Source organism: Citrus sinensis, chromosome 2 (assembly GCF_022201045.2).
Source record: "Citrus sinensis cultivar Valencia sweet orange chromosome 2, DVS_A1.0, whole genome shotgun sequence".
Taxonomy (NCBI): domain Eukaryota; kingdom Viridiplantae; phylum Streptophyta; class Magnoliopsida; order Sapindales; family Rutaceae; genus Citrus; species Citrus sinensis.
This window is the reverse complement of record NC_068557.1, coordinates 15,887,906-15,909,629: the sequence shown is the minus strand read 5'-3', so window position 1 is coordinate 15,909,629 and position 21,724 is coordinate 15,887,906. Positions and strand designations below refer to the sequence as shown.

Genomic DNA, 21,724 nt, shown 5'->3' with positions numbered 1-21,724 from the left:
TGTACAAACTTATTTTGTACAAACTGACGTGGCATGATAAGATTGGTTCAATTAAATATTACTTGGCCCACATGATTTGTATTTATTATTTTATATTTTCATTCAACCAATGAATTAATGCCACGTCAGTTTGTACAAAATAAGTTTGTACAAGAGTTTGTGGCTGTATCATTACTAAAAAAAAAAAAAGAGAAGTCCTTTTAAAGAAAAAAAAACTCTGTGCTTATTTAATGTTAATTTGATCAAGGATGCCATTACATTAATTTGTAACATGATGTAGAAGTATGATGAAGACATTTATATCTTACGATATCTCACATGAAAGGATACAGCAAAGATTCCGCAAACTGAAGGGTCCCAAATTCCTCGCGATCCAACAAGGTCATTGCCAATTTCACATAGCCCAAAGGCGAAAGCATGTGCTGGCTACAGCCACATGTCGCTTTTGATGATAAAACTTCACCCGAAAGCCATGGTATCGGACCAATTTCTTTTACTGCAATAAAAATTAAAATTGACCAATAAGAAGAATTTAAGGGTGCCTTTGTATTGTTTTTCTTTTGTAATTTTTCTTTTTTAAGTGCCTGTTTGGTATGGCTTATTTAAGAGCCATAAGTGCTTATTTAATCGCATAAGCACTTTTTAAAAATTTTTATGGTGTTTGGTTATTTTTTTAAAAGAGTTTTTTTAACTTAAATAAGCTAATTTACCTCTACTAGCAAAAGCCCAAAATTTGAGCTTTTGGGAGTAGAGGTTAGAGAGCTTTTCCAAAAAATATATAATATAAAAAATATCACACATTTTAATGGTCCAAAAGTGTTTTTTTTATTGACAACCAAACACCCAATGACTTTTTGTCCAAAAGCTCTATTGGTATAAGCTTTACTGCTATAAGCTCTACTGTTATAAGCTCTATTTAATAAGCTGTACCAAACGGAGCCTAAGACTGAGGAAGCGTAAAATTTGTTTGTTTCACTTGTATTTAAATAATAGTTAATTCCTTCCTATCAAAAAAAAAAAATAATAGTTAATTCCAATTAAGAACGATTTGTTCTCACTCTTCAACTTTATAAAAGAAAATTTGAGAACTTGGAATTGATGTTTTCCAATTTTCATTCTTCAAATAAGTCTTACAAGTCACGCTTGCACAATAGAAAGACAAAAATCATATCATTTGTCATGTGAACCCCATGGCCAATATTTACTTTATAATACAATTTTATTATTTGTTTAGTCACTTTAATTATTATTTTTTCTATAATGGTAATGTATTATTTTGGTAATTTTAAAAAAACCTCAATATTCTCTAAAAAATAATTTTATCTCCTTTTTATAAAATATTTACAATTACAACAAAATATCATGATTAAAAAAGTTTAATTTATTAAAACTTTTTCATTATAATACATTTTCTCTCACCCTCTCTCATTGTCTTCACCTTTTCAAACAAACAACCAAACACATTTTCATTCTTTCATTTTCAAACACTATTTTAAAAATAATCAACTAAAATATATTTTTATTTTTATTAAAAACTAATTATTTCTAGTTTATAAAACAAAAATAAAAACACCATTTGAAAAATAATACGAAGCACACCCCAATTTTTTAATGGCAACATTGGAATTTGCAAAGCTCATTTAATTTATAGAAGATTGAAATAATTTTATAATTTTTATTAAGAAATATCTCAGGGGGCATTGATTATAATATTCATGACATAGATATTAGTAGGTCTCACTGTTATTATTAAAATATTCAATAAACTTATATACTTGACAAATCTATTTTTAAAATTTAAAAATTTATGTTTTACTTTATAAACCCATTAAAATAGCTAAGATAACCTTACTAAATATTTTTGTTACATTTTTTTTCCAGTTTTCATATGCATACTTTTTTGGTTTTATGACTCTATCCAAATTCTCCATTATTGCAATAGCTTACTCCAATTTTATTTCTATTCCTGCAAAAAAATCTCATAACTTTTTATCATGAAACACTATTGAAAAAAATTCAACCTCCAGTCAAATGTACGTGTATCCGAATCATACTAAATAACAAATTCAATCACTCGACAAATTAGTTAGTTTTAAGGATTAGAATTCTTTCATGATCTGATCTCCTCATGAATAAAAATACATGTGGGTAGTTAATAAATAAAGAAAATGAAGAAGTTAAATCATACCCATATACTATAATTTAAAGACACATGACACAAGATCTTTAAAAACTTATAAGAGTTTAGATCAGGAGAAATCTTTATCCTCATTTTAGGGATTGAAAAAAAGTTAAATGATTCATCGGATATTGTGAATCCACTTAAAATATATGTGTTGGCAATTAAATATAATTTTGTTTTATTTCATAGAAAACGTAAATACTTCTTAGTAATTGATGATGGTGCTTAAGCACGCTTTGTATGAAAATCTTCGAAAACATCTAAAACATTTTTTTTTTGGGTAAAATCTTGTATTTTGAAGAGGGATTTGATATAAATTCCTCTACCTTATTCTGGTTCTAAACTTGGAATATAAGAATTTCATTCAATTATAATTTCTTGTCTAAAATTGTAATTTACTTTAGGGAAAATTTAGTCATAAAAATATTAAAAAAGTGATTTTAATGACTCTTTTATTGAGTTCAAATAATCACATCTTCAATATTATTTTTAAATTGTTATAATCTACGTATATATTAGGTTTGTTGGATATCTATGTTCTAGTTCAAAACCTAAAACTCTTTAAATAACATTTTTACTTTGAAGAGTTATATAAATAAAAAGAATTTTAAATAATTTTAAATGAGATTTATCCTTTTATCTTTTTTGAAGAAGAAAATAATTGATTGTACTACATATAAAAAAATCGATTTCTTTTTCTTTTTTTCTTGAGTAATAATATAGTTATAAATTTTTGTACGAATTTTTTTATACAAATCGATATAGCCTGATCAAATTAGTTAGATTAAATATTTCTTAATTTATATATTTTGTTTTTATTATTTTATGAGAAATTATCATTTTACTACCAAAGTTATTCTGACATTTCATGTCAGTACCATAGTTTGCCGAAAAAATGTATTTTACTACCAAACATTTGCGCCATTATCAATTCACTGCCATTCCGTTAAGAGAAAGTTAATGTTTAACGGAAATTGAGTTAAAAGTCGATTTTAACCCTAAGAGTTTGGTAGTAAAATGATAATTGCCCTAAAAAGTCGGTAGTAAAATGATAATTTATCTATCAAATTAACAGATAATTTTACTCTTATAATTAGAAATGCCTTTGATGCCCTTATGACATCAGCAAATTTTTAACGTTCCTAATAAAATGGTAGTGAATTAATAACGACGCAAATATTTAGTAACAAAATATACTTTTTGACAAACCGTGATACTGACATGAAATATCAAAATAATTTTAATAGTAAAATGATAATATCTCTTATTTTATAGTTTTAATTTATATAAAATCAATTTGTATAAAAATGTATGTTTGTATCACTATTTTTTTTAATTTTATTTTAACAGAAGCGTTCATGGAGATGAAGATGATAAAGAAACGAAAAAATAAAAAAGGGGTTCGTAACCGTCACAAAAACAATCGCCAACAGCCTAGCCATATTTCTTCTCAGCGACTGTTTCACAAACAGTTACTACACATCTCTCCATTTTACACTACGAAAGTCGAAAGCAATCCCAAATCTCAACAAATATAAAAAAGCAAGCAAAAGAGTTTCTCAGTTGTTTGTTTTCTCTCTAAAACACTAGCTTTTTTTTTAAATATATATAAATGGACTCGCATAATCAATCAAAGAATTCCAATTCAATTGAAGACATCTTCGACTCTTCACTGAACCTAGAGCAGACACATCTTAAAGAAGGCTACGACGAAGGCTACGCTCACGGCCTTGCCACCGGAAAAGAAGAGGCCAAAGATGTAGGCCTGAAACACGGTTTTGAAACTGGCGAGGAACTAGGCTTTTACAAGGGCTGTGTCGATGTGTGGAACTCCGCTATTCGGATCGCTCCGACCCGGTTCTCGGCTCGGGTCCGCAAGGGTATCAAGCAAATGGAAGAGTTGATTGAGAAATACCCAGTTAACGATCCGGAGAATGAGAGTGTTCAAGAGATCATGGAGGCTTTGAGGCTCAAATTTAGAATTATTCGGGCTGCTTTCGGTGTGAAATTGGAGTACGACGGGTACCCTAAACCCATAGAGATTGAGTTTTGAGTCGAAAGCCGGTCTTTTTATGTACTGGGTATCGGATAATTTTGGTGATAACGCACGCACAGTTATATTAATCTTTTTTTTCCCTTTTTTCCTTGGATAATTTGATATGATATAACTATAGTCCAAGTATTTGCTTAATTAGTTTGTATTGTAGTATTTTTTTGGGAGTACTATGGATTGCCTTGAAGGTTGAAGTTAAGTAAATTTCCAGTAACACTTCTCTTATCATAGTAACCCATCCATGTGGGCACACATGTGTGCAAAAATGAAGAGATAATCAGTACATTGAGGTTTTGTGTGTTGGTAAGTATTCTGGTCGAGTATGATCAATATTGAGTAGACATGAGTTTCTTGCTGGAACACTTAACATGTTTAGCTATGTTGGTGACATTGTGATGGAACATGTGATGAGTTCCTTGCATCACTGATCGAGATGAAATTGTTATGTGAGAAAAATCAACCTTGGACTATTATATTGGACACCCTGGAAAATGAAACGGAGCTGAAAGAGGCAGATTGGCATAATTGAAAGAATGTTGCATATTGGGCAGCATGATGTACTAATGTAGGGCTATTGTGTTTTGTGAACTCAAATATGGATTAATTATAAAAAATTACAAGTTGGCTTTTCTTACTTGAGTTTATACAGGCTTTATTTTGCAGTCTAAATTGTATCAATAGTTATGATACTTCTCACACAATATAGTTTTAAGCAGAGATGGCTATTCTGTACTGACATCTAGATTTCCGATTTTCTTCAGCTTTACTATTTCTGGAGTGTTGCTTGAAAGTTTATCTTCTTAAGTTGCTAGAGGTTGGTTCCCAATTATTATGGCCACATAAGTTCCTGATAATGGCATTTCATTAGCCCAATCTTTCTTTGTTGTGCAAATGGTGGCATGCACCAAGGTGGAGAAAAATGTTAAAGCTGATGCTTACTTGCTGCAAGGTGTATATATCTGAAAGTCAAAACAAGGCTGCACTAGAATCAATTGAACAAGCTGCCAGACTATTTTCAGCTGCTATTATTGTCAACAAATTTGAAGATGTAACTTACAATAGAGTTGGTTATACGGTGGTCTCCAAATTGGCTCCAACGCTGTCTTCAGACTCTTGTCCTCTGAAAAGTACGGTGTTTGCCATGATTAAAGCTGCTTTTGAGAATATTGAGCCAGGTATGCATTCTGGAAGTCATCCTAGGCTTGGAGTCGTGGACCATATATGCTTTCATCCTTTGGCTTCTGCACCTTTGGACCAAGTGGCTGGGATTGCAAAGTCTGTGGTGGGAGACATTGGATCTGGTCTTCAAGGTTTGTATCCTGGAAACTCCAATGAATGTAGCTACTAGTAGATTTTAGCAAAGCTGAAAAAGACTGAATGAATTGGGTGCCAGAACATGTAAAAACTTGGGTGCAGGTTTTGTTACTTTTGCTTTCTCTAAATTGCTACACAATTTCTCACTGAGCAATGGCCATCTAAAGGTGAAATAACAGCATGTTTTATTTGTACCCTCATCCAGTCTAAGGGGTGTGTCAAATATAATTTAGTACTTTATCCTATTATCTTGATAAGCGAACTTCAGAAGCCAGAATTATCGATAACCAAGCACTTTAAGTTTACACAGATAGTAAACATTAGAGAGTTCTAATGTTTATTGTTTCTTTTGTAACCTTCTTGTTCAGGAGAAAGGAAATCATGGAGTGAGGTCTTTTCTCATTTAACATGGAGTGTTTCCATTGTATATTGCCAGTTCTCTAGATCTAGTGGGCCTAAATATCGAATTGTGTTACCAAAATGCATCTCTTATCTCATGAGAACTTTTTTGTTCTTTTGGGAATTTTCCCTTGCGCTTGCTGGCGATCCTTAATGTCCTGCAGTCCCTACCTTTTTATATGGAGCTGCACATGAAGAGGGAAGGACACTTGATTCAAGTAGAAGAGAACTGGGATATTTCAAGCCTAACTCAGCTGGAAACCAGTGGGCAGGGGGATTAAAATCAGAGCCTTTTTCATTGAAGCCAGATAAAGGTCCTGAGTCACTCAAAAGGTGTCATTGTAATTGGATCAACCAGGTGGGTTGATAACTACAACATTCCTGTCTTCTCCACAAATATTGCTGCTGTTCGCAGAATAGCAAAGCAAGTAAGTGAAAGAGGAGGTGGACTTGCTTCAGTACAAGCCATGGTTCTTATACGTGGTGAAGACATCACAGAGGTAGAATGTAATCTGTTGAAACCAAGTAAAATAGGAGGAGATAAAGTTCAGGTGGAAGTTGATGAGCTTGCAGCAGTAGAGGGTATGGCTGTGGGGAAAGGATATTATACTGACCTTTCACAGGAAGAAATAATTGAACGTTATATGAAATTGAATTCATCTGCTTAAGATGTAGCTGTTCATATTTTTTATTTACTTTCTGTCTAAATATTATGTATTGATTTCTACAGATGAGTTTCTCTTGTTCTTAACCAACCCTGTCATTATCTTTGAAAGCTACAGATTTACATTATATTTGAGAGATTGCTTGGTGGCTGGGCTCTCTTTTTATGTAGATAATGAATATTAAAAAATGCAATGATGTTAGCTTACTTTCTGTTCTGCCCACCACAGTCCATGCAACTTAACAAATGAATGTAGCGGTGAGATGGAGCTTTAAACCCAATTACAATATTTTGATGAAAACGAAATTCCTCTAGTGAAACTTGGTTGCAGCGCTGATTTGCCCGAGTATACTTTCACAGCCTGGGTTTATAATATTAACAGCACTTCATTTGCAGATCTTCTAGAGAATTCAAGAAGAGTCAACTGGCTGAGATAAGGAAACATTTCACTTGCCCAACAAGAGATGCACGTGGGGTCAACTAATTTAAAAATAAGCTCTTTTGTAGGGGAGCTGGTTTTATTTGACGAAATCAATTCAAAACGTTAGTAGGTAATGGATATGATGCTAGGATGACTCGGAAAGTGGATAAGCCTCCACCTTTTTGTTAATTTTTATATATTTTTTTTTCTCAGTTGTCATTGGCTGATGTGGATTTACACACTATTCACCGAAATTACGAAGCAAACTTGACATAATATTAACTATTGCAATGCTCTCTGTTAAGTAGTTGGCAGCAACGATGAATTCTATTTTAGATAAATAATTCATTGCTCTGTTTTATGCCTCAAATGAAAAATATGGTAATCGAACACTCACATCGCTAGAAGATAAGGTAGCGGTTATCTGCACAAGTATCAAATTGTGTTTTCATTTTTTTTTTTTTCTGTTTTTTCAGTTCGGACTTTCTCTGTTTGCCGCTTTCGTATCACTACTTGTTAGTTGTAATTAGGGGTGGGCATGGGTTGGTTTGGGTTGGATTTTAAGTCAACCCAAACCAAACCATAAAAATTTGGATCAAACCCAAACCAATCCAAATATTTTTAACCCAAACCAAACTAAACCATTTGGGTTTGGTTTGGGTTTGGTTTGAATTTTATTATCAAAATAATTTTTATTTTAATAAAATTTAATTATATCAAAATTATAATAATTATTAATTGTTATTAATTATTAAATTGCTATTAAAATATAAAAAAATATAGTGGATAAAAATTATAAATTTTACAATAACTTAATCCTTAAATTAAAGAATACTAGAAAATCAAAATAAAGTTTAATCACAAAAATTATTATTTCTCAATAAATAAGAACGTACACTTTAATAATAAACTTTCACAAACATGACATTAACAATCTAATAATAAATTTTGCCACTTGTTATTTATTTAATTATGCAATATTTATTTTTATTTATCGTTTTGGTAGTTTTGCGTTATGTTGTCTACTTATATGTTTAATTTTAGGGAGATTGCCAGTTTCCCCCTACAGTAATCAACATATATTATTTTTCCCCCTTCTGCTTTTATAATGGCCAAAAACTCCTCTAATAGTATAAGTTTACAATATTACCCTTATTTTCAACTACTCTTTTATTTATATTTATTCTAAATTAAATAAATCACATGAATAGAAACTAAATAAAAAATAAAGCATTAAAAATAAGAAATATATGTTTTGATATGAACAAAAAAATTAATAATAAAATTTTTTTATACTTATTTATTTTGTGAAAATTTTCTTATAATAAATATATAAGAAAATTATTAGTCAAATGATAAAAAAATTATTATAAGAAAACTTGATTGACAAATAAAAATTTATTATAAGATAAATAATAAAATATTTTACCTATACTTTTTACATTTAATTTTAAAATATTACAAAATATTTATTATAAGAAAATGTTCACAAAATAAATAATTACAAGAAAAAATTTTATTATTAATTTTTCTGCTCATATCAAAATATATATTTCTTGTTTTAATACTTAATATGGGCATTACATTCAATTATTGACCAAAAATTAGCCGCCATCTAGCATATCGAACCCAGTCCAAGCCGAGTTATTATTGATCATTAGTAGAGTCTCCTGCTCTTTCTATGATGATCTTTCCATATGGGAGGAATTATTTTTGTAAATAAGAAAAAAAATTTATGTTATTTACAACAATATTTATTTAATTTAAATTTATTTTTACTGTTATTTTCATTTTCTAATTGTTGACAATTGATCACGCCGTAAAAAATTTAATGGTGGTCTTTCACTTATTTGTGTTAATTTATTTTGTTTTCATTTATTTCATTTGAAAATTTAAGTGTTGGAGTTTTGTCCATAACCCATGGATAAACCATACCCAAACCATAATGAAATGATTTTTTACATAAAACCCATATCTAACCCATTTTAATAATTTACCCAACCCAAACCATTTAATTTGGTTTGAGTTTGGATAAACCCATGGTTGTGGGTTTATGCCCACCCCTAGTTGTAATAAATGCCATTTTCCTTGTTTACTTCAATATTCTTGTTCTTTTCTGGCTTTGCATTTGTGTAATCCAATCTAATCCATTTGTGATTCGTTAGTGCATTATGGCCTCACCCCAAGTTACCGCATTGTAACCTTATCCTAAATATAGATCGTACCGAGGTCATATTTTATTAAATGCTCAAAAATTTCAGTAATGGCTATGTAGAGAAAGGTCCACAAACAATAATACCACAAAAACCAACAAGCAGGTCCATTCATGGATTTTTTTTTGTTTTTGGGGTAATAAAGACTGCCCAGATGCTTCTTGTTCTGTTCTGTAGTTACTGATGCGGATAGCAACGCTTTTGTTCTATAGCTACTAGCATATGCTGCATCTCCCCGCCCGGGCTCGTCTTTAACAAAAGAAATATAAAGATCTAACAAATATCTTGATGGATGGTGATAATTGTTTTGAGTCACAGTAATTTGTTTCCCGTGTCGCTTACCTAACGCAAACCCATTTAAATTTCAAAGCTAAATGATACAATTCCGTTTCCATGGGCTTCCTTACATGCATATGGGATGCCTCTTCTTCTTTCATAGTTCTATTGAATTGCATGATTGATTAAAATTTTGCATGCCCCTATGATGAAACTTGATGGTCGGTGAATCCATCGTCCATGTAGGGGTGGGCATAAACCCACAACCCATTGGTTTACCCAAATCCAAACTAAATTAAATGGTTTGAGCTGGGTAAATCATGAAAATGAGTTAGATGTGAGTTTTATATAGAAAATTATTTCATTATGGGTTGGGTATGGTTTACCAATGGGTCATGAATAAAACCCCAATACTCAAATTTTTCAAATGAAATAAATGAACGCAAATAGGTAAAATATTTTATTATTTATCTTATAATAAATTTTTATTTGTCATTCAAGTTTTCTTATAATAATTTTTTTATCATTTTACTAATAATTTTCTTATATATTTATTATAAGAAAATTTTCACAAAATAAATAAGTATAAAAATTTTTTATTATTAATTTTTTTGTTCATATCAAAACATATATTTCTTATTTTTAATGCTTTATTTTTTATTTAGTTTCTATTCATGTGATTTATTTAATTTATAATAAATATAAATAAAAGAATAGTTGAAAATAAGGATAATATTGTAAACTTATACTATTAGGGAGGGTTTTTAGCAATTATAAACATAGAAGGGGGAAAAATGATATATGTTGATTACTGTATAGGGGAAAGTGGCAATCTCTCTAAAATTAAGTATATAAGTAGACAACATAACGCAAAACTACCAAAACGATAAATAAAAACAAATATTGCATAATTAAATAAATAACAAGTAGCAAAATTTATTATTAGATTGTTAATGTCATGTTTATGAAAGTTTATTATTAAAGTGTACGTTCTTATTTATTGAGAAATAATAATTTTTGTGATTAAACTTTATTTTGATTTTTTAGTATTCTTTAATTTAAGAATTAAGTTATTGTAAAATTTATAATTTTTATCCACTATATTTTTTTATATTTTAATATCAATTTAATAATTAATAACAATTAATAATTATTATAATTTTGATATAATTAAATTTTATTAAAATAAAAATTATTTTGATAATAAAATTCAAATCAAACCCAAACCATGGGTTAAAAATATTTGGATTGGATCTAAATTTTTATGGTTTAGTTTAAATTGACTTAAAATACAACCCAAATTAACTCATGCCCACCCCTACGTCCATGTGATGTGTACGTATGCTTTGGTTACAATTAACAATCGGCAACTCCAATCAAGTATTCGTAATCATAGTAAAATTAAGGATAAGTTAGCACATAAAAAGTACAGATTCTTTATTATTGAAATTTTTATTTTATTTTTATCTTTTAACTCATTTCTTATTTTAATAAGGTTAGAAATTCTTAATTAAAAATTCAATATATATATATATATATATATATAATATAAAATCTGTGTTTTTTTTTAGTAGTGCTGATTTAATGAGGCATCTGTCAAGTAAAAGGATCATTCCTTCAATGGCTTCTTTATAAATGGGGTTTTCCTCTCCGTCAATTCATCGAAACTCAGTTTTATCAACAGAGAGATAAGAGAGAACAGAAGCCATGGATTTTGGCCCTGGAAGCAAGGTATGGATTCCTCTGTCTTGATCCACATTACTTTCTGCTAGGTTTAATCTCTTCATCTTCTATTTTTAATCGGACATCATTCTGATCTTTTAGTTGTGTTCTTTCCTGAAGACTGATTAAGAATTGTTTAACTTCTTAATGATTTCTTTACCAGACAGACATCTTCTAAGAAGCTGTCCACCTTTGAAGGCAGATTAATGCTAAGACATTACAGTAGCTTCTTGATTTTCTTTCTTCTTTCTGTTGAGTTTCTTTTTAGCACTGCATTAGATATTGATTAAACATTTGGATTCTGATCAAGATTTATGAGCTTGTTGTGAATGCGCATTGTCCAGTTGTTTCTTGATAAATCAGGGGAAGAACCAAATTATTTAATATTAAAAAAATAAGACACCTCACACTTGTCCAACATTTAGAAGTAAAGACTTGAACACGTGATTCATCTTTAGGCCATACAGAAAGTTTCTTAATGGAAAAAAAAAAAAAAATGAAGTAATACTTCTATTAAAAAATCAAAAGAAGTTTTTGGTAAGATTCAACAAGTTTAACCTGCTTGATAACAAATAAAAAAAAAAATTAACAAAACACACACACACGCACACATATTGTAGTGATCGAGTTTAGAATCTTAGACTTTGTTTATTTTTTCAGACCTTAATAATATCCAGATCTTAAATTAGAACATTTCTCTCTCTCTATATGGATTAGTATTATGTAGTAACATATTACTTGTTGACACAATTAAACTCCTGATATTCTAAATTTCTAATCGCAATTTTTCCTTTTGTTGTCAGAAAAACAAGAACAAAAAAATTGCTAATCAGTCCATACTAGTATGCTGTAAACTCTTCATTTCCGAATCACGTAACCTCGCAGCTCTCGATGCAATTGAACGAGCTGCAAGGCTTGACACAGAAACTGTCATTGTAAACAAATTCGAGGATCGAATTTATAACAGGGCTCGTTATACACTTGTATCATATGTTGTTCATGACAGCACAGGTACTGCAATATATAGTCCATTGCGGCAAACAATTATAGCCATGGCTGATGCTGCTTATGGAGCCATAAACCTTGAGACACACTCTGGGGCTCACCCTCGGCTTGGTGTTGTTGATGACATTGTTTTTCATCCATTGGCTCGGGCATCATTAGATGAAGCAGCTTGGCTTGCTAAAGCAGTGGCAGCAGATATTGGCAGTAGATTTCAAGGCAAGTGCATACCAAAAACAAATGTTTTTCGTCTTATCCTTTTTACGGAGCAGCAATGAATGCGTTTACATTTTACTTTCAATGTGGTGCAGTGCCAGTATTTTTGTACGCAGCAGCCCACCCAACAGGCAAGCCCCTGGATACGATCAGGCGTGAGCTGGGTTACTACAGGCCTAACTCTATGGGCAACCAATGGGCAGGTTGGACAATGCCCGAAATCCTCCCGGAGAGACCCAATGAAGGCCCAATTCAGGTGTCTCCAGCCAGAGGCATTGCAATGATCGGAGCACGTCCATGGGTTGCATTGTACAACATACCTATCATGTCCACGGATGTCGCTGCCACTCGTCGGATAGCTCGTATGGTGAGTGCTCGGGGTGGCGGACTGCCAACAGTTCAAACATTGGGCTTGGTTCATGGTGAGGACTCAACTGAGATAGCTTGCATGCTCTTGGAGCCCAACCAGGTAGGAGCGGATAGAGTCCAGAACCGGGTAGAGAAGCTGGCAGCTGAAGAAGGGTTGGATGTAGAGAAGGGCTACTTCACTGATTTTTCACCAGAAATGATTGTTGAAAAGTACATGAATTTGATTAATGCGACTGCTAATGCTGACTAATGATACACTTGTTGGAACAGTTTCTAATAATTTCCAACTTTGAAATATTCAGTTTGCTGACATGGGCTACCACCAAAAAATAACAAGCTTAAGCTATTGGAACCTTGCAATTTTTAATCCAACACTAAAGTATTAATAAGAGTATTTTGAATGGGCATTTTCAAATTATATCTTGGTGTGTTCAAAATAAATAGATAATACCATAACATACCTGTCCCACGTTTGGATAAGGAGATTTGAACACATGATTCACATGTTGCACCATCCAGAAAGTTTGTTCGACAATGTATGCGATCAAGTAAAATGTACTGTAGGAACCAACACTAGTACTAGCAATGTAGGAACATACTACTTGTGTCACACTTTTTAGTGCATCACCCATCAATGTCTTATTTTCCTTTACTTTATAACAAGGCATTCACACTTTTTAGACTGTATTTGATTTCTATGCCTTAGGGTCAGTTTGTGAATGCTTTTCATACAGTGCCTTTACGATGCAGCACTTATGTATTAAGCACATTTCCTTTCAGGTTCCCTCGCTTGTTTAAAGACTCACCATGTTCTTTTCTTAACAGCATCACAAGAACTAGTGAAATTGTTTAAGGTATTTTTTTTTTGTTTTGCCAAACTTTATGAACCATCAACATGGAAAAGTGCCTAATAGCAATAAACACTCCCACATCAGGCTCTTACTAGTCCGCTATTATATGGGGTGCCAACTTAACGACTATAACATGTTTGAAGTAACTTTGAAGAACAGGTAGTATTCACACAATGTACACTTCAAGAAGCTTAAAACTTCAACAAAAGAGCAGACAATATTTGTAACTTGAATGTTCATTTCCTGTATTAAAGGTAAAATTCAGCTCTGCTACAACTGTATGATCTATGAATTCATGTACACTTGAGGTTAACAAAATCTCACCTTTTATCATGAACACTGCTTTTTTCGAAAATCTTCAGATAACAATGTCTGAAGCAGTGCTTGCAGTCTTTCAGCACCTGGGCCAGGCCTAAACATAGAATCATTGCCCCGCAAAGTGCAGGGATCAGCACCACCTTCTGAGCTCCCAATACACCAAGCCCCAGGTGCAAATCGGTTTGTGCGACCCAGAAGTTCTTTATCAATCTTGTCCAAAACCGGATCATCTTTTGCAAATTTGCGAGCAAACGGAGCATTGCTCTTAACCATTTTGTCAAAGTCTTTCATTGTCAACTTGACGGGATGCTGTTTGGGAGGATTGTCCCATGCAATGTAGTGCAGATCATGGCTAATAGCAGTGTTGCGGAATTCTTCAGTGTTGCAGATAACAGTGTGAAAATACCCTTCTGGAGAAGAGATAAAATTTGTATAATACATTAGAAGAGTTCGAGGGAGGTTGTCCCATCCCCATATGCAGTACTCCACAAATCTCCGGGTTAGCATTACCCAAGCTGAACCTGCATAGAAGAAACCCAAATGTGTCTGAAACTGGTTATTTGTGCACAGAGATATGCTTCAGATCTTCATCGAAACAAGAAATCAATGCAATAAAACAGAATTTGGTAAGTTAACATATATGCATCTCAGGCGAAGACAATATTGATCTATGCAACTTAGTATATCTATCACCATAGCATCAGTCCTCCAACCAGATCAAGGCAGGAAGTATTATACTCTAAATACTCATGCTGAAGCCTCCATACAATATGATCTTGTATTACAGACTTTCAACTAACAGAATGGTTGTGCGCCCTTGGTCTTGTGAATTAAGAGTATGCTATTTTAAACTTGAGGATCATAGTTCATCATGAACTTTGTAACAAAGCAATGGTAAACCAACTATCACCAAGACTCTACTAGAAACTACTAAAGCACACTTGACAAACCAATGGATATAATAATTGAAACTTACCTGTAAACAATTTGAAAGAAGTGGGAAGTGATCGGCGTTGAGTGGTCCAAGCAATATCAGATTTTTTGGACAAGTAAAGGCCTGGATCAACAATGATCGGTTTTGCTCTTTGGTTTCTGCAAAATTGCAAATACAAATGTACACAAATATGGTATGCCTGAAGTTGATATTAGATGTAAAATAGAATAAAATATGGCAAGCCACTTTTAATTAATTACTTACAGTTTCCAACCAGAAATCAGAGTATGCTCGATAAAGTTGAGATTCTTAGACATATTTGAGAAAACATATAGCATATCTGCACAATTAGAACAAAATCAAATTTAATTTCATAAGACTCAAAATATATAAAAAAAAAATAACACAAAAGACTGATCATGTGTGGTACTGAATTGTTAAGCCTCAAAAGATAAAGAACCAAGAAATCATCTTCAATTGTGATGGAAAAAATAGGCAAAAAGTTTTGGGGACAACACCCAGCCGGAAACTGCCTTTAGTTCTGTCCAGATTTTGGCCTGCCATAATGACTACGGACTACAAATGTTCTATCTACTGACACCACATACAGATTCAGCCCAAAAGCAGTGGAAGCAGAGAAGATCAATAGACTTGCTAACTTCACACATATCCATCTAGGAACATAAGATAGATCCAACCCTCTGTTAATAAAATTAAGCATGTTTAAAGACTATATAACATTAACACACTGTAGTAATTAAAGGATTGTCTAGAGGATTTCAACCAGAAGGAACTGCAATAAAAAGACAAAGTTACATGAAAATATCACATCCACATGGGCAGTGAAAATTACATAAAAAGTTCTTATCACCTCAAGCCAGGATCTTATTCACAATCTTAAGTACAAGCAACAGTCTCAAAGAGTAATGCAATGTAGAATTCTCAGGCAAAATATCTCCTCAAAAATCACAACCCTAATTCAACATCTTGTTAAAAGAGTTACATTGGTAATCTCCAACTCATCATTCTCAGCCAGCAAATTAATTTGATCTATGAACAAGCCTGCATCTGTATATTCCCTCTTAAGGGAATGAGTAATAATATAGCTACAAGCTCTTGTACAAATTTTTTTGTACAAACTGATGTGACATGATTTAATTAGTTGGATTAGATACCTCTTGATCCACATGATTTGTTTTTATTATTTTATATTTTTATTCAGCCAAAGAGTTAATTCCAAATTAATTTGTACAAGAGTTTGTGGCCATATCATCACTCTAATGCAACAATTATACTACTCACTATTCTTAATATTGTAAATCCCACAACAGAACTTCCACGACAACATATGCAGTAGCCTATACAAAAAAGTATAATATATGTGTAAATCAACTATGAAGCAAATAAACAACAAACTCCATTACTAACCGTCTTGTGTCACAAGTGGATAGTCTGAAGCACTAAGGTTTATAAACCAGTCCCACTCCAAGCTCTCCTTTAACAAAATTGCAATTGCTTGAAGCGTACAAGCAATCATTGTAGGCCCCTTATATGTCACTAAATTGGATTGCAACATTACACGCACATTCTCCACCTCAAAGAAAATTGGATCATTCTTCACAGAAAGCGCCAAATCCAATCTTTCACGGGGTGGAGCCTCAAGATCCAAATGCAAAATATAATGATTTCGCGGATGATAAACAGCCTGTAATGTCCTCATCATTCGATGACTATCACCCTTTGTTCCTGAAATAAGATAAGCTAATCTAGGGGGTTCTGTCCTGGCTGTCCCATTTGTAACAAATGATTTGTTTATATCCGATTCTACAAAATACCCACTTGAATCATCTGATTTTGCAAATGAAATAATGTCGAATGGCAACGGATCGCCACTAAAAGAAGAGGTGAACAGCCCAAAAGTTGCAGACAATAAAAGCATAATCGATACAAGCAAGCTTGCGAAAAATGGAACCATCCATTTTCTATCACTAAACATTCTTCCTGAGTGCGAATGACCAGTTTTTCTCACATTCATCAACGGGTTCTTCATCAGCATCAAATTTCTATACAATTTCCTCATTCTGGGCAAAGAAAAAACTTAAAACTTATCGAAATTAGCTGAAACCCACCAGCCTGTTAAAGAAAAGAAGCTAAGAGGTTGGTAGCAGAACCAACCAAAGCCGCCTTTTCAAGTATGTGATTAACATTTAAGCTGAGACCAACTTTCCTTTTTCAAAATAAAACATGGGTTTCCAGAAAAAAAGTGCTTAAATTTGAAATAATGGCACATCTCAATAACCAAATTGTCAAAAATTTGCATTAAGAGCTGAAAAAGCCAGACAAAGAAGCATGATAAAGCATTCTCTTTTTATACACAACTTCAGTAAGAGCTCATAAACGACTTAATTGATTCACAAGGAACAATCTTTAAAACGAAAAAGGGATTAAAACATTCGCATGCAATAAATAAAACAGGCGTATTTTACCATTGAAACTGAAACAGATCTACTTAAAGAGGAACAAAATACTTGGATTCGAAGTTTCAGATGCTTCAAAAGCAAGAGAATTTCAGATAAGTACTTACTTTGTCCCTCAACAGAAAATGACCAAAAGCGAGTTGAAGAAAGCGAAATGCTTACAAAAATGAATATCAAATCAATGAAGATATTTGCAATTAAGTAACTGAAAGAGAAAGCTCACTCCTTCCTTCACTTTCAGAGCTTCAAAAGTTGAGTTAATTCCAATTTGCTTCTTCTAACAGAAAAATAAACAGAGAAACAAAAGCGAAGATAATTGATACAAATAGAATTTAATCAAGATTTGGTTTGGCTTGCAGCTTGCTTTAATTGGGGGAAATAACCTTCGTTTTAATGCTGTCATTAATTATTAGACTAAAAATAAACCATAATAATAAACCAAGAGGGTCCCACGCTTTTTATTGCGCGTGAATTACAAATGTTATGTAATGAGCAGCGGGTGTGATGCACGCGAGAGTGCATGATAGTTGGGAATATATAACAATTATTTCTTACAAGACAGCGCCAAGTTCGGGAACTTTTTGAAGTATTTAAAGGTTTTTTTTTTTTTTTAAATGAAGTTGGAGGTTTGAAAATTGTTTTGCCTGTTCGGCGGTGGATTTTCCGCCGTGTGGGTCGGGAGAAGGAAGAAAAGACTAAAGAGAGGATCGCATGTAGACTGATGTTGTGGGACCTGCTAGCGGCTATCTGATTCTTCATACGTGGCAATATTGTCAGCAAATATGGGGAGTCGGAGTTTGTGGACCATCCGATTTGACGTGACATTCACCTAGATTGGTAGAGCTATCCAGCTCCCGTGTACTTTTAGTTTTTTACCGTGATCTGGAGCAAATCTGTTTGGGGCAAAATTACGGTACCATTGTTGTGTGGTACCACAGTTAGATCAAACCATTAAATTTAACCTACAATTATCATCATAATTGAATTTAAAGATTGTATCCAGCTGTAGTATCATATAATTGTAGTACCATAGCTGGACCCATTTATTTGTTGTGTCATGTGGGTGTATGATGTTGGGTAGGACTGAAATTTTAAAAACTTTGTACGAAGCTCAGAATAATTAGCCCATCCTGTATCACATTTTTTTTAAACAAATAATTCCACATGAAAGCATTAATTGGATAAAAGCATCACACCACATGAGATGCATATAAGGTCATGACTATTGTGCCTTTGAGATACCGATTTGTACCGCCAAAGTATTCTCAGATAATCAAATTCTATCTACTTTCATTGATTTTCTAACTATATGATGACACTTAAGTTATGGATTACGATATTGAGATATTGTTTTTGAACTCATATCTATCGCTTTCTTATATTTACTCAATCCATACATTTTTCCCGTCATTGCTTCTTATCATTTTATAGTATAAAAGTTTAGATTCAAGGGAGGTTTCATTTTCTAAGATGATCTTTATTTCCTTTATTGTAATCTTAGTAAAAATTATTGGTTGTTTATGCATCTTTTGAATCAAAAGAGACATCGTTGAAGATCCTTTGTTATGATCACTGTTTCATGAACTTGGCAGCCAAGATTCTAGTATGTGACTTACTTAATGTTTTGTTGATACTAAAATCTGGATCGACAATAAGAATTGAGAAAGAGCTCGTTTACTTGAGGAATGGGTTATGAGAGAGCTTAATGTTCTTGGAATAAAGAGTTCAATAGGTGGAATCTTGCAAAATAATAACCCATCAGGGGTTGCCGAAGTGTTATCGACATAGACCTTTCGATACTTAAGTTAAGGATCAAGAGTAGCATGATGACAAATAAATAATAAGAGAGAAAAAAGTATAAGAAAAAAGGCTTGGAGGATATTATACCCCCTCCTCCAATATACCTATTTCTCATGTTCTACCTTTGATATATGTACTTTTGAGTAACGACCTCTTTATATAAAAGAGAAAATAGTTAGAAGCATAATTGAATTATAAAAACTGATCTCCTATCTTGTAAGATTCAAGTTTGATAATGATTAAAATCTTTATTGTTTTATCCTATTTAGATTAGGACATGTTACTAGACATGTGTCCTTGAGCTCAGGTTTGTTAAAAATATGGGTATAATTGTGAATGCTGTAAACTGATATGGTTTATAGAAAGTTAGATTTTCTTATCATCCCTTGTTGTATGACATGAGGAAATCTTGAATGACATGAGCACAACTTGAATGAGATGAGAAAAATATGATTGATATGAGGAAATCTCTAATGTCATGAGGATAATCTTGAACTCAGGCTGCAATAAGGGCCATAGTAACTAAACACGGACGGTAATTAATAGAGGGCCAAAATAATTAAGATTGGGCCATAGTTGAGGGCCAAAATAATTAAGATCAGGTTATAGTTGAGAGCCAAAAGAATTAAGATCGGGTCGCAACAAGGGCCAAAATAATTAAGATCAAGCTATAGCGTTGACATAAATAATTCTATTATATTGATTTTGATGATAACAAACTTTATATGTATTAATTAAACATGTTGGAGCTATTAATATTAAACAAACTCTTAAAGCCGTATAATATTTTAGGACATGTTTAAGAATATGGATAACCGTTAAACTTTAATTGGAAAATCATTTTCTACAAAAGGTTGTTAAATTGCTGATTCTGGAAAATAAATGTAAACCGTTTACTGAAAACGGTGAACCGATAATTTTCAGAGAAGAATTGGATTCTAACCGTGAACCGTTTAGCAAGAACGATTGGCCAAATTTGTTTTGCAGGTTTCTGGATATAAATAACTAGCCGATAACTCCAAACGATGAATCGACTATTTAAAAATCTCAACACAACGATCATTTGGACAAGTCAAAATGGTGAACTGACAACAGTTAACGGTGATCTAATTGTGTGCAGAAAATCAACAACGGCTAGTTTTCAGCTCCAACTATAAAATGACTCAATCAAATTCAAATAAAGAGAGATCGAACAGTTATCATTGAGCTTGCTACTGAGTATACAATTCTTATGGAGCTTTAAACTTGTTTTTGTTTCATTGATTCACACTTTGAGCTCTCATTTGTAACCATATACATTGTGTGAGAGAAAAATTCATTTGTAATATTTAGTTTTGAGTGATTGTAAGTGTTGAGATACATTTAGGTTAAGAGATTGAAATAATCTCTTGTTGTAAAAGTCTATTGACACCTTAGAAGTCAATTGTAAGATTGTTGAAACTTTGGAGGCTCTCTTAGTGAAATCCTCAAGCCCGGTGAGCTTGGAGGCATAGACGTAGACACAATTGGCCAAACCACATAAAAATGATGTATTTGCTCTCTTTTACCCTATCTCTTTATTTTTCATTGTATATTAATTTTTTTATTTCAAATTTGATTGTTTTGTTTAAATTGCATTAAGTTTTTAGTTGCTTAAATTTTTAGAAACTCAATTCACCCCCTCTCTTGGGTTGCCTAGTTAATATTTCATTTGATATCAGAGGGAGGTGCTCTTGTTTAGACTTAACCGTCTAGAGTCAAAGATCAATAGCAACTTAAAATGATTCCACATTTAGAGAAGGTCAATCAACCACTAGACTACCTTATTTTGATGAAAACAATTACCCATATTAAAAAACTAGGATGAGAATTTACTTACAAGCTTTAGATTATGAGATTTGAGAAATCGTTAATGGCGGTCCTTTCATTCCAAATACTAAAATTGAAGAAGGGGAAGAAATTCCAAAAGTTTCTAGTCAATGGAGCGAAATAGAAAAAAAAATGTCTTTAAATTCCAAAGTTATGAATGCCTTATTTTTTTGTCTTAGATAAGAAATAGTTTTATATAGTTTCCGGTTGTGAAAATGCTCATGAGATTTGGAATAAACTTGAAGTTGTTTATGAGAGTACAAACCAAGTGAAAGAGTCTAAAATCAGTAGGTATACTAGGTAATATGAGTTGTTCCAAATGGAACAAAATGAGAGTGTTTATTCCATGTATACTAGATTTACGGATATTGTAAACACTCTAGGAGCACTTGGTAAGACTTTTTCAAATAGAGAGAATGTAAAGAAAATCATTAGGTTATTACCAGAGGAATGGAGACCTAAGAGAACTGCCATTGAAGAAGCCAAAGATTTAAATACTTTACTTATTGATGATTTAATTGGCTCTCTTATTTCTTATGAAGAGGATTTAGCAGCCGAAAGAGGAGATGAAGATAAAAAGAAGAAAAACATTACCTTGATGAGGAAAACCTAAAAGTGATGAGGAAAACGATTTTGAGGATGAAGAAATGGCTATGATGGCCAGA

General features: G+C 32.4%; 3 protein-coding genes and 1 pseudogene across 3 annotated transcripts; 3 read left to right on the top strand and 1 right to left on the bottom strand.

Annotated features, from left to right (window-relative positions):
• Window positions 1-3,547: 3,547 nt before the first annotated feature.
• LOC102616449 (uncharacterized) lies at window positions 3,548-4,463 on the top strand. The gene has a single exon (XM_006469783.4). The coding sequence runs from the start codon at window positions 3,795-3,797 to the stop codon at window positions 4,233-4,235; it is 441 nt and encodes a 146-aa protein (XP_006469846.1). The 5' UTR covers window positions 3,548-3,794; the 3' UTR covers window positions 4,236-4,463.
• A 549-nt stretch (window positions 4,464-5,012) lies between these two features.
• On the top strand, window positions 5,013-11,253 carry LOC102616742 (uncharacterized; annotated as a pseudogene).
• On the top strand, window positions 11,111-13,141 carry LOC102617040 (uncharacterized). Its single transcript, XM_025094650.2, has 4 exons — window positions 11,111-11,253; window positions 11,408-11,495; window positions 12,048-12,465; window positions 12,558-13,141. The coding sequence occupies exons 2-4, from the start codon at window positions 11,451-11,453 to the stop codon at window positions 13,079-13,081; spliced, it is 987 nt and encodes a 328-aa protein (XP_024950418.1). The 5' UTR covers window positions 11,111-11,253; window positions 11,408-11,450; the 3' UTR covers window positions 13,082-13,141.
• A 761-nt stretch (window positions 13,142-13,902) lies between these two features.
• LOC102617344 (beta-glucuronosyltransferase GlcAT14B-like) lies at window positions 13,903-18,081 on the bottom strand. Its single transcript, XM_006469785.4, has 4 exons — window positions 16,363-18,081; window positions 15,199-15,274; window positions 14,977-15,092; window positions 13,903-14,521 (listed from the first exon to the last, which is right to left on the bottom strand). The coding sequence occupies exons 1-4, from the start codon at window positions 17,012-17,014 to the stop codon at window positions 14,013-14,015; spliced, it is 1,353 nt and encodes a 450-aa protein (XP_006469848.1). The 5' UTR covers window positions 17,015-18,081; the 3' UTR covers window positions 13,903-14,012.
• Between the last annotated feature and the right edge of the window lie 3,643 nt (window positions 18,082-21,724).